The sequence below is a fragment of the Akebia trifoliata genome, chromosome 12 (assembly GCF_017979445.1).
Source record: "Akebia trifoliata isolate Shusen 1 chromosome 12, ASM1797944v1, whole genome shotgun sequence".
In the NCBI taxonomy this organism is placed as follows: Eukaryota; Viridiplantae; Streptophyta; class Magnoliopsida; order Ranunculales; family Lardizabalaceae; genus Akebia; species Akebia trifoliata.
In genome coordinates, this window is record NC_141386.1 from 2426530 (window position 1) to 2443841 (window position 17312).

The window sequence follows — 17312 nt, forward strand, 5'->3', positions numbered from 1 at the left end:
ATTTTTTTTAATTGCTAAACTCAACAATAAAACGTGGTGAGCTCAATAATAAATAAAATTGGTGAGTTCAACAATAAATAAAAATTGGTGAGTTCGACAGTAAAAATATTGGACTTAATAATAAATAAAAAAGTGGTGAACTCGAAACTATAATTTTAGTTTTTATTTTTTATTTTTTTAAATCATTGAAATAGATAATAAAAAAATTACTTAAATATTCAAAATTAGAAGTATATCATTTTCATTTGTCATTCATGATATAAAAAAATTGTCGAAAATGATTAGAATTACATTTGGAAAACCTATGTATGTGAAGAAGATGAAAAAGGGGTAGTTTAATTATTCAAAAATATTATAACTTAAGATGAGGTTGAGGGACCATTAAGAAATTTTTTTTTTACTAAATGGACTATCAAGTAACCCATCCAAAATCAAGGATTAATTAGAAAGAAATCACCCTGTCACGGTGTTTTAAGTAATTTTTTCCATTAAATAAATTGATAGATCACATGGATACTTGACAAATCAAATAAGTAATTAATCACACTATTGACAAGTGGTCCATGAAAATATTTAGATAATGGAAGAACTACCAATTGAAAGTGAAGCTTTTTTTTAGGGTAGACCCAACAAAAATTAGGCCCCACTCCCTTGAATGCATGTCATAGTGCTATTGGAGGGAGGGCAGGGACCTATGGGCCCTCCAACCAAGTATCTTAGATTTTCTAAATCTAAATGTTTAAAAAAATTATAACCTTTAATTTTGTAAGGAAAAGTATACATTGTTTTCAAGGCCATTTGACCCTTGTCACACCTCTTAATATTTTAATGACATTAAAGAGATCAAGAAGAACATAAGTCAAGCAATCCCATTATACAAATCCAAAAAAATTCAACTTTTTTAACATTTAATCCTATCTCCCCACTGTAAATAATACACTTGGAGAATCTTCTCCTTCTCTCTTCCTCTCAAAAACTGAGAGAATATTCTCTCTTTCTCTCTCTACAGCAGTGTGAGTGTTTTCTCTTTAACATTTCTTCAGTTTCAATCGTATTCAATAACTCGTGACAACACACAGGAGAAACGTTTTCTCGTATCTTCTTCATGGCAATCTCAAACTCAAGCAAATTCCAGAGCTTTATCTCAAAAACCCAAACTTTAGATTCTTCTCTCACAACCCTTTTCTGGGTTTTAATTAAACCACCTTCTCATTGCTTTTCACTCACTATATGTGGGTCTCTCTAGTTTAACCTCCCTTTTGTTCTTCCTTGAAGATTACCCATCTTTGTTTCAGTTTGGTCGATCCATTTTAATTATTTTTCTCATCCTTTGAAGTGAGTGGGTGGGTGATTTGGAGATTGGATCTCCTCTTTTTACTTCAGGAGAAAGATGGGGATGCAATTATTTCTTCTGGTGCTTAAACTATGTATCCTTGTAGTTTCTTCGGTTGTTCATGGATCTACAGGTATGAGGTTTTAGTTTTTGATGTTTTTAGTTGGTTATAGATTGAATTCGAGTTTATGCCTTTGATAATTTGATATATTCCTTATTGGATTTGATGATCTTTGTGTTTGTAAACTAATTCGAGCATATGGATTGGTTTGATAATCATTTATAAGTTTGAATTAGTAACGGATGTTAATTTATTTGGGGTTTAGTATTTGGTGTTTTTGTTTGGTTATAGATTGAATTCAAGTTGATCTATTTGATAATTTGATATATTCCTTATTGGATTTGATGATCCTTGTGTTTTTAGACTAATTCAAAGATATGGTTTGGTTCGATAATCATTTATAAGTTTGAACTAGTAATGGGTGTTAATTTATTTGGATTTAGTTTTTGATGTTTTTATTTGATAATAGATAGAACTCAAGTTAACCCATTTGATAATTTGATATATTCCTTATTGGAGTTGATGATCTTTGTGTTTTTAGACTAATTCGAGAATATGGGTCGGTTCGATAATCATTTATAAGTTTGAATAAGTAATGGGTCCTAATTTATTTGGGGTTTAGTGTTTTTTTTTTTTGGTTATTGATTGAATTCGAGTTGATCGATTTGATAATTTGATATATTTCTTATTGGATTTGATGATCTTTGTGTTTTTAGACTGATTCGAGGATATGGGTCGGTTCGATAATCATTTATAAGTTTGAATTAGTAATGGGTGTTAGTTATTTGGGGTTTAGTTTTTTATATTTTTATTTGGTAATAGATTGAATAAGAGTTGAACCATTTGATGATTTGACATATTCCTTTTAGGATTTGGTGATCTTTGAATTTGTAAATTAATTCAAGGATATGGGTCAGTTTGATAATCACCTATAAGTTTGAATTAGTAGTGGGTGTTAATTTATTTGGGGTTTAGTCTTTGATGTTTTTATTTGGTAATAGATTGAATAAGAGTTGATCCATCTGATAATTTGATATATGCCTTGTAGGATTTGATGATCTTTGTGTTTTAGACAAATTCGAGGTTATGGGTGATTTGATAAGCATTTATAAGTTTATCAAGTTTGAATTAGTAATGGGTTTTACTTGATTTTTTCCAATCTATTGAAAACAATTCAGTGATTCAATTGATATGAGCTTGGCTGGAAACTCAGTTGGTTTGAAAAGGCTGATCTGAACTTAACCACAAAAGAGAGAAAAATCAAGAAGAGCGATCCCTTGCTTTAGAGGTTGGAAATAGGATTCCTGATTCAGGGTGTATAGATACTCTAGTAGCTCATTTCCTTGTAATCTTCGTCTGTTTGTTGGGGCTATTCTAAGGGGAGATATTTTTATTTTTTTAAGACCGTTGTTGGTTCAGAATAATTTATTAGCTTTATCCAAGTAACAAGAAGAATAGGTGGAGCCCCTGCAATCATTTCTATTTAGCATGATCGATGGGTAGGTCGGTAGTGGTAGTAGTGTTCTCAGAAGTAGTAATTCACTTTCATTGGTACAAGATATCTTCTGTTTCTTTCAACGAAGAGCATTTGTTGCAGGTATGTTATATCCTGGGGAGACAAGTTTGATATCCTGATTGTAATTTCCTAGATTTCCACATCACTTCCATTGGTGATTGCAATCTTCCCAATAATCACTGTTTTATCTGATCAGTGATAAATATCAAATACTAGAGTTTGCATCATCCTCTTTGGGGTTAAGGGGGTAATAGAGGAAAGAGAATAAAGTTATAGGGGTATTATTGGTAAAGGGGTAGAAGAGGTAAGAGAATAAAGTTTGAGGGGTATTATTGGAAAGGGGGTAGAAGAGAAAAGGAAATAAAATTAAAAGTTGCAATCCGGACTGGTGTCATGTTCCTATAGCAACATATAGTGTCTATGTGGCACGTTTTGGTTGGAGATTAAACACATCGGGCCACGTGCTTTATATAAAACGGTTTTATTGGAAGCCCAACGCATTTTAAACTCCTATCAAAACATGCCACGTAGACAGTGTTCTTATTCTATCGGAACAGAACACCATTCTGGATCTTGATTCTAAAGTTGAAGGGGTATTCTTGGAAAGGGATGAGAGAAAAGGAATAAAATTGAAATTTTTCCTCGAGATTTGTGGGGAGATTAAATCCCAACCCCTACTTTTGTGGGGGATAAACATTGGGAAGAGAACAGTTGTGTTTTATCATATAGATTTGTGCCTTAGAGGTTGGGTATGATATTTCTATGTTAGAGATTAGCCAATTATTTATAAGTTATTTGCACGCCTACTAGTCTAAAGTTCTCCAAAACTAAGTCCTTGATAACTTACAACCGTCATTTTTTGTTTAAAATAAATATAATCGTTGACCCACTTAACTTTATAAAAGGTAGTTGGAAATTCATAAATTCCAATAGTACTCTGGTAGGCCGATTGTGTTCAACGTCTCATTTTCATTAGATTTCCTTGTTAGTACTGCAATTTGTTCAATTTTTCGCATTTGTGGTATACTTTCCAAAAAGAATCTCATGGCTGTGAGGATGAGGTAAGTGTAATAACTGATTAGAGAAACAAACAATCTCTTGGATCCTCTCCTTTTTGTTTTTTCTAGAAACCATTTGTAGGATTGATCTCATCAAGTAAGCTCAACTCCTCAAATTTAGTTGAGAAATTAAAGCATGAAGAACTATTAGAATCTATGCTTGATAAGTGAAGGAAAAAAAATTAGGGGAGAGAAATCCCTGTATACTAAGAGACCATATGTACACCGTACATGCCAGAACATCATGCCACTCATTGATTTTGAAGAATATGTGTGTACTGTATACAAAAGTTTGAACATGTAATTTCTCGCACAGTTAGTGCTAAACTGAGAACCTCATACTTGTAGTCTCATGCAGGGTACAGTATATCACCATCGCAAGCTATTTTTTCCTCACTCCCTCCCGTTGAAGACCTTGGCCATCATGAAAAGTCGCTGAGAACCAACACACCGAGTGCATCACTTGTGCCCAATGCACGATCTTTTTTACATTCTCCGATGGTATCACCACCCTATAAGCCTACACCTGTGCCCCAAACCATCAAAGGGTCACCTAGTCCTCCGATAGTAGAGCCATCACATAAGTCAGCACCTGTGCTGCAAACCATGCCAGGACTTGTGCCATCTATGCCACCAAGTCCTCTAATAGTAGTCCCATCACATAAGCTTGCACCTGGCCCCAAACCATCCCAGGGTTAGTACCATCCGTGCCACCAAGTCCTCCACTAGTAGAGCCATCACATAAGTCGGCACCCGTGCCGCAAACCATGCCAGGATTCATGCCGCCAAGTCCTTTAATAGTAGTCCCATCACATAAGCCTGCATCTGTGCCCCAAACCATCCAAGGTTTAGTACCATCCATTCAATCAAGTCCTCCAAAGGTAGAGCCATCACATAAGTCAACACCTCTGCCCCACACCATTCCAAGGATTGTGCCATCCGTGTCACCAAGTCCTCCGATAGTAGATCCGTCACAGTCATCACCATTTTCCCAAACCATGCCAGGGTTTGCTCCGTCTAGGCCACCAAGTTCTCCAATAGTATCTGTGAACCAAACCATTCGGAGATAGTACCATCCATGCCACCAAGGTCTTCAATAGTAGAACCATCCAATAAATCAACACCTCTTCCCCCAACCATGGAAGGACTTGTACCACCAATGCCACCAAGTGTTCCTTTATTAGCGCCATCATTTAGCTCAGCACCAATACCATCTATACCACCAAGTCCTCCAATAATAGTGCCATCACGTAAGTTGGCACCACTGCCCCAAACCATGCCACCAAGTTCTCCAATACCAGTGCCATTGCAAAAGCCGGCACCTCCGCCTCAAACTATGCCAGGGCTTGTACCATCCATGCCACCTAGTCCTTCAATTGTAATTCCATCACATAAATCAGCACCACGGCCCCAAACCATGCCACCAAGTTCTCCAATAACAGTGCCATTGCATAAGCTTGCACCTCTGTCCCAAACCATGCCAGGTCTTGTGCCATCTATGCCACCAAGTCCTCCAATAGTTTTTCCATCACATAAGTCAGCGCCACTGCCCCAAACTATGCCACCAAGCCCTCCAATAGTTGTGCCATCACATAAGATGGCACCAGTGCCCCAAACCATGCCACCGACTTCTCCAATAGCAATGCCATTGCATAAGCTGGGACCTCTACCCCAAACCATGCCAAGGCTTGTACCATCAATGCCACCAAGAGCTTCTTTGCATAGAAGAGCACCAGGCATTAAGCTCCCAATCACTGCGCCACATGCCCCAGGTACTTAATTTATTCAATTTTCTGCGTCACCACTTAACTGCTAGTTGCAATAGGTCCTTAAGTAGATTTGGTTGTTTTAACAACACAGTACCAGTTGCAGCAGCACCAAGGCAATCCCCACTGAAGCCATCAGCTATGCACCCAACCATGCCAGGAGTAGCACCATCTTTGTTGTCAGGTACTTCTTATGAGACTTTCCATCGATTCGAGGAGCAATCATGTTACTTTATAAATTACTTGCTCCTAGGATTAATTGACACATACTGACTACTTGATACCTATATATATATATATATATAGGGCAAGGATCAGGGGACAACTATTTGTTACAACTTTTTTTACACCACCACCCGGATGCTGTCCATTTTTTCAATGTTTTCTACAACACCTCCAGCTGCCGTTGAATCTTGTAAAATGGATGGCATCCGAGCAATGTACAAAAAATTGTAACAAATAGTTGTCCCCTGATCCCGAATATATATATATATATATATATATATATAGGATTAGGATCCGTGCACACACATATCTACTCATAAATCTACAACGTGTTTTGTCCTATGTGGGTTAAAAGTTTCTGATTGAGCTGATTTTTGGTGAGGATGATCTCTATGACATTCTAAAAGTTCTAACCTCATATTTATGAGTTGAAGAATAGTGGACCGTCCATTTTTTGTAAATCACTTTTGACAAGGTTAAAATTTTCAGTTTGAGCTGATTTTTGGTGAGGATGATCTCCTCATCATAGAGATCATCCTCACCAAAAATCAGTTCAATCCAAAACTTTTAGCCACTAGGATAAAACACGTTGTAGATATATGAGTAGATATGTGTGTACACGGAACCCGACCCATATATATATATGTATGTATAGAACAATGTTTGGCAGCCAACTATTTGGCCAACGTGTAGAGATCATCCTCACCAACCCATTCCAAAACTTCTAAACTATACAGGACAAAACATGTTGGCCAAATAGTTGGCTGCCGAACGGGACCCATATATATATATGGGTCAGGTTCCGTAGAAAACATGTTTTGTCCTATATGGGCAAAAAGTTTCGGAATGGGCTGATTTTTTGTGAGGATGATCTGATTTTGTGAGGATGATCTCTATGGTGAGGGGATCATCCTCACAAAAAATCAGTCCATTCTGACATTGCTAGAACCAATTTACAAGTTGAAGAATCGTGGACCGTTCATTTTTAACGTTAGTTTGTAACCATTTTTCATGGGGTTAGAAGTTTTAGAATCGACTAATTTTTGTGAGGATGATCTCCTCACCATAGAGACCATCCTTACAAAAAATCAGCTCATTCCGAAACTGTTTTGCCATATAAGACAAAACATTGTCTAGAACGTTGTCTAGAATGTTGTCCATGGAACGTTGTCCTATATATATATATAGATGGGTAGTGTTCAATAGCCAAAGTGTTTTTTCTTATATGGGTTAGCAGTTTCAGAATGGGCTGATTTTATGTGAGGATGATCTCTATGGTGAGAAGATCATCCTCCAAAAATCAGCCCATTCCAAAACTTCTAACCCCACGTTTACAAGTTGAAGAATCGTAGACCGTCTATTTTTCGTAAATCACTTTTGATTGGGTTAGAAGTTTCGGATTGGGATGATTTTTGGTGAGGATGATCTCCTCGCCACAGAAAATCAGCCTATTCCCAAACTTTTAGCCCATATAAGACAAAAACTTTGGCCTTGAACCCAACCCTATATATATTAATAAAGAAAAAGATTCAGTGGCCAAGGTAAATACCACACACGAGAAGCCACAAAACAAACAAAACCCACAAACTCAGTCTACAAGCACAAGATCCTAATATTGATCCTCTAAATCCCTCCGGGATACCAATATTGAGACAACGGAACATGGATATTGTATGAGCTGGGATCTGTAAGGACATGCTTGATCCTTACCAAATATTTTATAATAAAAAAACTTTAAAGTTGGTAAAAATAATTAAATTATAACTCAATTAAGTATACTAATCCTGCACCCTGGATTAGAAGTTTGACCAACTCCATCACATGTATACTTTTGTATCACATGTATACTTTTGTAGTTAATGATTGGATTTGTCCTAAACTCCCAATAAAATGTTACAGACCCTGCTATTCCTCCAACATCCAGTCCTCTCACCAGCATCAGTAGGAAGAGATATGGAATGCCTGTTGCTGCACCCCCAAAGGAAACGTTCTCCCATTTGTCGCCCATGAAACATTCCCCCAGTAAAGGTAATTTAGCACATTGAGTTGAGCTTCTATCGACAATGTTATGGATTAGAGTGAGAAGCCGATAGCTATCAATATTGTCCGCAGGTTCTTTTCCCGTTGTAGCTCCGACACCGCATGAAGCCACAAGGCCCTTGAAGTGGGTTCACAGTCCTGCATCTTCACCCTTAGTATCACCTTATAAGTATCATCATGCCAGGAAAAGAGCCCCCAGCAGCTCTGCTCCTGCACCATCACATTTGTTTCCTCCTCCGACTTCCCACGACCAAGGTTCGATATTTTTAACTGAAAATAGTTTCAACCTATTAAATATTGATAGAAAATGATATGTTCTCATTTTCTTCCTCTCTTTTTTCTCGGTTGCAGGTTCCATCATCCCACCTACTCCTTCACATCCTCCAACAGCACTCCCAAAGAAAAGTAGGCAATGGCACCATCATCTTCCACCCCTGAATCGTGGTACTAGAATAGTTCAAAAGTTCACTTATACCCAAGTATCTCTGATGTAAATGGATCTGATTGATTTATTTCTAATATTTTTGCATGGCAGACCCTTCTGTCTCCCCAGTCCAACCTCCCTATTCTTCAACTGTCAGCCGGGGTTCACTTGCACCTTTGCCATCATCAACAGTTCCATCTGGCCAAACCAAAGGTATGGGAAAACTGCAGTTTATGTTTTATTATTAATAATAATATTAGAGAGCTTCTTCTATTGCCACAACAACTTTTACTAACGACTCGTCAAGTGTGTGCTAATTCTTTGGTGATTTAATATGAATTGAGGCGGCATTAGCAAAAGTTGGTGTAGCAATAGAGTCGTCCTAGGGTGACTGCGCAAGACACTGCGTTTGACACTGAGCTGACGTTGAGGTGTGCACACATCCGTAGATGCTTTTCACTCGTATCTCAGGGAAAAGCATCAATGGTTCTGTGCACACTTCCATGTCAGCTTAATGTCAAATGTAGTGTCCTGCACAATCACTTTAGCATTTTCCTTATTATTATTGTTGTGGACTTGGTTTTCATTTAGGTAAGGATTAATGAATTATGTTCCATAATTGTGTTTTTTGTCTGCAAGCGCCTGTTCTTTCTCCAACTATTTCTCCTTCGGGGTCTTTGCCAAGGAAGCCAAAGACATTGCTACCATCACCAATTCATGCACTACCACCTCCACCACCTAATCAAGGTACTTAAAAAACTTGACCACGATTACTATAATCTATCTATTATTTCTATTGTATATGGGTTTCCTACTTCATTCTTCATCCATTACGAGATTGGAAAGTGAAAATTAGCTTTATCGTACTTGTAGATTGTATATCATTGACGTGCAATGAGCCGTTAACAAATAGCCCTCCTGGCTCACCGTGTGCATGTGTGAGTCCAATGCAAGTTGGACTAAGTCTTAGTGTTGCGCTATACACATTCTTCCCTTTAGTGTCAGAGTTGGCGGGAGAAATAGCTTCCGGGGTTTTCATGAAACAAAGTCAAGTTCGCATTATGGGAGCAAATGCAGCGAGCCAGCAACTTGATAAGACCATTGTCCTCATTGATTTGGTACCACTTGGAGAAAGTTTTGATTACACTACAGCGTTCTTGACTTATGAAAAGTTTTGGAAGAAACAGGTTGCCATAAATACATCCTTCTTTGGTGACTATGAAGTATTATATGTTCACTATCCAGGTGTATATACAACCCTCGGCTTCTCCACTATTTTCTTAGCTTTGTATCTTTGATATTGTTGCGTACTTACAACTCTTGCATCTCTTCAGGTCTTCCTCCCTCACCACCTTTGCCACCCTCAAGTACTAGCATGATAGATGAAGTACCCTACACTAGCCATGGAAATAATGCAAGAACAATACATCCTCTTGGGGTTGATGTGAGGAGAAAGCAAAAAGGAGGACTTGGAGGTAGCACGATTGCTATCTTAGTTCTCTCATCTTTTGTAGCCATGGTTTTATGTATTGGAGCTACTTGGTTTTTGGTGTTGAATTGTGAGCATCGTACTCGTCTACCTACAACAACTCCACGGGCCCTCATGCCCTCTTTTGCAAAGCAAACAGGTACAACTCTGGCAATATTATTATCACGGTTCATTTCCGGTGCTTTTCTTTACATATTTTTTTTTCCTTTTATGGATCATCTTCTACACCTTATCCCAAATATTAAGCTCGGCAACTCAGGGATGGAACTACACAGGGACAAGGGGGCCATGCCCACCCCCCCCCCAAAAAAAAATATATATATATATATATATATATATATATATCACAAACAAAAGCTGAAGCAGCTCAACTAGGTGTAGGTGGTGTGTGGCCCCCAAAAAATATTTTATACACAAAATAGTGAGATAAAAAACTCTTCCACACTTGCAGGCTGAGCTAAAGGTGGACGTCTGTGATCCCCACAAAACACTTTTAGAGAGATTACCAGATAGACCTATCTTTTACAATTTATCAAGTTTGTTACTTAACCAACCTTAACTTATAAACCCTACTAACCTGACTAAGTTAGTCAAATTTCCAGTCTTACTAAGGGTTGTTGGCCCACGTGGATTATCATATTGGCAATCAAGCACCACATACTTCTAAATTTCAGCAAAAACTCAGATTCAGAAAAGTAGAATTTAAAAATAATAATAAAAAAAAGATCTCTTTCAAGCTTGATCAGCGATGTTGGAAATAGACGACAACCAAAGTCTTAAAATTCAACGGTGAAGATTAATGTTATTTGAAATAAAAATCTGAAAGTTATTAGAATTTTTTCATCTACAACCCTGTGACATCGGATCATGTTTTTGGAGTACCAATTTAAGAGCAACTCCAAGGGGGTACTCCATTTTGACATTCCATAATGGAATATGTGAGTATTTTGGACCATCATTTTAGATATTCAAGGTGTTTGAACTCCAACCATGTCTTCCAAAATGGTGATCCCTAAATGTTTTAATTTTTTTTATTCAATCCAAAATGAATATGAAATTCACAACGTTTGAAAAAAATTGGAGCCAAAAAAGTGGAGTTGTACATGTCTTCCATTTTGGAGTTTGAAAACTTGAAATTTCAAAATGAAAGAGGCTTTGGAAGATTGCGTTGGAGACCCCTCTAGTGGATTCTGTACTCCAAAACAACAATCGAAGGAAATGGAAGAGGTTTTGGAAGACACGTGGGAGTTGCTCTAACTTGTAAGGAAACTTTCCTTACTAAGTAATGAAAGTGTTTTTCTAAAAAAATCTTGGAGTGGGACCCACATCTCTTTAAAAAGATTAAATACCTATAATACCCTCAATTTTTTCAATTAAATACTTATTATATCATGGTTATGTTTTCCTAGAGAATACGTTCAACTGAGGGTAATATAGGTACTTAAACATTTACCATGACGTGGTCCTACTAAGATTTGATGAGTAACAAATTTAATTAAGTAGGAATTTTTTTAATAAAAATACAACCAATAGTTCTGTCTTGTAAATCTTTTTTTTTTTTAACAGAGAAACACTTTCCTTACTATCTTAGTAAGAAAGGCTGATTCAACACAAATGGATTACCAAATTGGCATTCCAATATCACATCTCTCTAGATTTCACAAAAAAACTCTATCCCAAAACAATTAAATTCAAGAGAATATTTATTTCAGGGCTTTATCCAAAGGTTTTAAAAATGGACTACTATACTTAACTCCCAAATTTAAAATTAAAATTTAATAGTGAAAAATAACCTTTTTTTTTTTTAAAGCTCATAAAATTTTGTCCTCTACATCCTGTGGCATCGGATCATATTTTAAGATGCCACAAGTTGAAATGTGACTAAATTAATTAGTAGGGCTAGACTTAATCTCTTATATAGAAAATATTGGGAAAGAAAAATTCTTTCGCAGTTTCACTATTCTGCTATAAGCTTCAACAAATCTTAATTTTAAAACTTATCGAATCAAGACGGCTTTACTCAAAAAATTTGAGGGTTTTTTCAGAGTAAATGTTCCTTTTGTCAAAATGGCACAAGACTAATTGTTAGAGTTTGTATTTAGTTTGTCTTTCCCACTTCTTCACTCCGAGAGTATGAGTTGCAAGGAGCCAATAAATCATTCTTTCTCCAATTTTTATTTTTAAGATTTTTCTTCTAAATCTTCTTACTTTCTATAGAAATTGATTTTCTACAATCTACTTATTATTTATAACTTTCTAATTTCATCCTCATACAATTAGTTCAGCCCCTCCAAGTGAAATTCTCTGGGTCCATCCTGTCAGCAAACAAGAATCCAATCTCATCATTCCATGCAATTTTGAGTCATCAGTCAAAGCAAGTATCTATGCATCTTTTCTTACTACCTCCATTCACGTCGTTTTTGGCCTTCCTTTTGTCCTTTCAGAGCCTCTGACTTGCACTAAAGCGTCCATTCTCATTGATATTGTAATTGGTCTTCTTTGTATATGCTCAAATCAGCTAGAAAAGTTTCATTTATTTCATGACCTTTTTTAAATTTTCTTGAATATACTCATTTCTAATTTTTTCTTTCATGGTCTTACCACTCATCTCAATATTCAACTCCGTAAGGTATAGATGGTCTAATTGTTGTCTGGTAATTTTTTTTTCCCTTTAGTGTGATTGGTACAAGTTGATCATCACCACCCACTATTCAAACATTAGTAATGACTAACAATACCAACGTCATATCCTCAGTAACATTGGTGGACTTGTTCTGAACTCTATTTTTTCATCCAAGTATTAGTCACAAGCACGCATTTTTTAATTGGATAAATAATTACATACAATAAATAATTAAATAAATAAAACTTTCAATAATTGAAACCAAGCAAAATCTCTACAAAAAAGTTATCAGAATTCAGAATTTCACTTGCCAAAGTTTATATATAAGCTCATCAAATCCAAACTAAAATTGTAACGCATCCATAGCTTCATCCTTCCAATGTTCCAAATTTTAATCCCTAACAAAGGCAATATTTATAGCATAACAACCACTCTAACTAAAAAAATTATAACACCACTTTAAGGCTTGAAGAACTGGAGTAAGTTCCCACAGAGAGAGATAAGCATAGAAAAGAAACAAAAAAACATCGGAAGAAGAATAACCTGAGATTGTTTGAGTTGTAAATTCAGTAAGGCTTGTAGAGGAGAGGGGCAAAAGAAAATATGTTATAGCATGAACGACTTTCTAATTAAGGACTATTATGTAGTGATACTGCAGAACAATAAGGGAAACAGGGTGTTCAATAGTAAGAGGAGAAGCTCTCATGGCGGTTTCTTGGAGATCTTGGGCCTTCTGTACCTTTGGTCAAAGCAAAATATAGAGTTTGCGGGGATTACCTTTGATGACTTTCTTTTTAGATGGAATTCTTTATGTAACCACTAATGTTCTAGTTTCTTTTATTTAGCTGCTGTTTGAGAGGCTCTCTCGGCCTCCTTGTACTTTGTTTCCCCTCTCTCCTTCAATATATTATACTTATCAAAAAAAAACAATGAGGGAAAAAGCAATACAATACATCCCCTCAAGGCATTTTCCTTGGTCAAAAGAGATAAATAGGGCAAGCATTTCTTCTAAAGTGTGACATTTTTCAACCTCTCTTTGACAAGGCCTAAGCCTTTGATGGAAAAGAGCTTTAGATATTGTTAAACCCTTAACATGGATCCAAACTCTTCTATTTTTGGATAACTAACGAAAATTCTAAATTTAGTAGGTGCTGCAGGTTCTCTGGCTTTGGGAAGTGGGCTCAGTTCTGCATCGCTGTCCTTCGGCTCTAGCATCACCTATGCAGGATCTGCTAGGACTTTTAGTGCAGATGAGGTCGAAAGAGCCACCAATAACTTTGATGATTTGAGAATACTTGGTGAAGGTGGCTTTGGGCGTGTGTACGAAGGTATCTTGGACGATGGAACAAAGATGGCTGTAAAGGTTCTTAAGAGAGATGATCAGCAAGGTGGGCGGGAATTCTTGGCTGAGGTTGAGATGCTTAGCCGTCTACATCACAGAAACTTGGTCAAGTTGATTGGCATATGCATAGAAGACCATACCCGGTGCCTGATCTATGAATTGATTCCGAACGGCAGTGTGGAGTCCCATTTACATGGTAGTATTGAGTACAAGCGACCTTACTTTCTTGGCTATTTGCATGGTCCCTGCTAACGTGCTATATGTTTACAGTAGGGGTGCAACTTGGTCTGGTTCAAACCGAGAACCAAACCAAACCGATAGCTTTGGGGTGGTTTGGTTCGGGTTGGAACAAGTTACGGTCAGTTCTGGGTTAAGAAAATGGAGAAGCAGTCAATTTGGTTTGGTTCTCGGGGCTTGTGAAGAACCAAACTGAGAACCGAACCCTTACATAATATACATATATGTATATATTTATGGGTCGGGTTCACCTGCCAAATCGCCAGCCACAATCCTGGACATATATATCTATATATATTTATATATAGATAAATTTTATGAATTATTTTAAGAGTTGGGACATAAATTAATCATTTTTTATGGAAAATTAATGACTTTATGGATAGATTAATGATTTATTGTATGAAATTTTATGTTTATTATATATTTGTTTTTTTATTGAAAAATTTTACTTCCAAATTATAGATTATTGGCAACCCATAGAGCCGAACCAAACCAACCTTGGTTTTTTTTGATAGATTAAGCCGACCTTAGTTTGGTTTGGTTCTATTGGCATTTTTGGTTCAGTTCTGGTTCTTATTTAGTGGAGCCGAGTTATGTCTCTTCGGTTCCAATTTGGCCCCAAACCGAACCAAGTTGCACCCCTAGTTTACAGGTCTTTTGTCTATTATATAGAGTAATGGTTTTGATTGTGTTCTTTCTTTTATGCTCTTAGGAGTGGACAAGGTAACTGCTCCACTTGATTGGGGAGCTCGAATGAAGATAGCACTCGGTTCAGCTCGAGGTCTCGCTTATCTGCATGAAGACTCGAGCCCCCATGTTATTCACCGGGATTTCAAGTCAAGCAACATCTTGTTGGAACACGATTTTACTCCCAAAGTGTCTGATTTCGGCTTGGCTAGAACTGCTTTAGATGAGGGAAACAAACACATCTCGACACGCGTTATGGGAACTTTTGGGTATGAACCTTATCTTTTCTCATTATACTTGAATCCTAAAGCAATCTTGGGTGCATGCATTGATGATCCTCCATAATACAGATATGGGTACGGAATTCATGTTGAATATGGCTCCCTCATACTTGAATTTTGACATCTAACTAATTCAAAAGGACAAAAACTGCTTTAAGAAAAGATATTAAGTAATTTACACTAAATATAGTTATACGATTTTTACCAAAAGTGTGCATGATTGAGTCAGGTCAGTGATTCCTAGCCGCTTGAGTAGTGTTCTTTATCAAGGTTTATGAAAGGCTGACTAGTGAAAAGCATTGGGTCCAGGCCCATGATTAAAGAAAAAAGGTTCAAATCTAATGGCGCTAGCAATCACCGATCAGGCTGATTTTGGGGTGTTGGTTGGGTGAGTCAAAAAATGAGGGTCTCAGCGGACCCAGATAGTGTGCCATGTGACAAGCTTTGGCATCACAAATCTTCCTTACATGTATTCTCATGACCAACACCTCAGGTTTGGTCATATTAGTTTGTGTTCCTTATCTAAGTTTTGCAGGGTTAAACAAGTAAATTCGTTGCCCAGGTCAATACCCATATCGGCATCCAGGTGACATTGGCTCATTATGTGCTGTATGGGCAATTTTAAAAGCCTTTAAATAATTGTTGATATTTGAGATACCTCCTATGTTTCATGATTTAAAACGACACATTAATGACACAATAACTAAACGGGTTAGGTCAGTTGATATCCCTGACCTGTTTAATAATCGTGTCGCTTTCGAGTCGTGTCCGTGGGTTGTGTTAAGATTGCCACCCCTACCACCCAGATCGGCATCCAGGTGACATAGGATTGTTATGTGTTATATGAGTGCTTTTATATTGTTCTAATAATTCTTGTTTCTCAGATACGTAGCGCCAGAATACGCAATGACGGGGCATCTTCTCGTAAAGAGTGACGTTTACAGCTATGGTGTAGTCCTTCTCGAGCTACTAACAGGAAGAAAACCCATCGACATGTCACAGCCACCAGGGCAAGAGAACTTGGTTGCTTGGGCTCGTCCACTACTCACAAATAAGGATGGGTTAGAGATGATCATCGACCCATCTCTAGGATCTAATTTTCCCTTTGATAGTGTGGCCAAGGTGGCAGCTATAGCTTCAATGTGTGTGCAACCAGAAGTCTCACACCGACCCTTTATGGGTGAGGTTGTACAAGCCTTAAAGCTTGTTTGTAGCGAGTGTGACGATACAAAAGAAGCAGGTTTGGAAAGTTGTGTTCAAGAGGACTCGTCTATTGTCGATATTGATGTTAGGAGTAGTACGTGTTCAGGTCAGCTTGATGAACCTTCGAGTGCCCATTACCCAAACTATGATTCTAGTCTCGAAACTGGTAGGGCATTTTCTGCATCGGAAATATTTAGTTCATCGTCGAGATTTGGGCAACAGAGTTCAGGGTCTCTTAGGAGGAACTTAAGTCTGGGACCGACAAGAACAGAGAGGAGTAGACGGTTCTGGCAGAGAGTAAGAGGTCTGTCTCGAGGCATCGACAGCTAGCATGGAAGAACTGCATTCGGGTTTGAAGTTCACATTTGAGCAACTTAAGACGAACATGGATCAATATGAAATAAGGATATGTTCAAGGTCCGGAAGGGTTGGGTCATTATGGCATGTAGAGTTCTTCAATAATGGTTCTTGGGATCACTCGAAACTATTAAAGAAGCAAAGTTTGTCATAGTTGTCAAGCGGGTTCCAGTGAACTTCAATAAACGTTCCACGTGAGGTGATCTAGTTCTAAGACAACAACGTCCATCGTCTTGTTTGAAATCAATCCGTGGGTCAACTGTATCAACATTCTGACTTGTAGTTGCTTTTGATTGGGAGAGCAGATTTTGTGTGGGTTACCGTTGCATTGTAGTTCATTTGAGATAAGGGAGGGCTGACCCATAAAAGCTCGTTGCCTGGGTCGATAAGGGTTTAACAAATGAATCGAACTGTAATTTCAGAAGATGTTGTACTATTGATTAAATTAAAATATTTATCCCAATTGTATTTTAGAATCATGCCAATCAGAAGTAATTTTCAACTGATACTATTCCAAATAAATGATATGCTGTCCACTCTACAATGAAAAGTGGAAACTGGTACAAATGTCTACTTCCATCAACACTAAGGGGTGTCAAAAGGTCCCATACCAAGAATCTAAACCTACTATATACAATGGTTCTAGTTTCCTACACTCCAATTTTGA

General features: G+C 37.4%; 1 protein-coding gene across 1 annotated transcript; it reads left to right on the plus strand.

Annotated features, from left to right (window-relative positions):
* The first annotated feature begins 890 nt into the window (after positions 1-890).
* LOC147388578 (uncharacterized) lies at positions 891-17300 on the plus strand. The gene is made up of 15 exons (XM_086418311.1): positions 891-1466; positions 4327-4666; positions 4759-4849; positions 4990-5740; positions 5829-5918; positions 7859-7987; positions 8072-8254; positions 8351-8443; positions 8535-8636; positions 9063-9170; positions 9297-9668; positions 9758-10051; positions 13681-14073; positions 14830-15073; positions 15970-17300. Exons 1-15 carry the CDS (start codon positions 1391-1393, stop codon positions 16616-16618), a joined length of 3915 nt encoding a protein of 1304 aa, XP_086274437.1. The 5' UTR covers positions 891-1390; the 3' UTR covers positions 16619-17300.
* Positions 17301-17312: the final 12 nt, after the last annotated feature.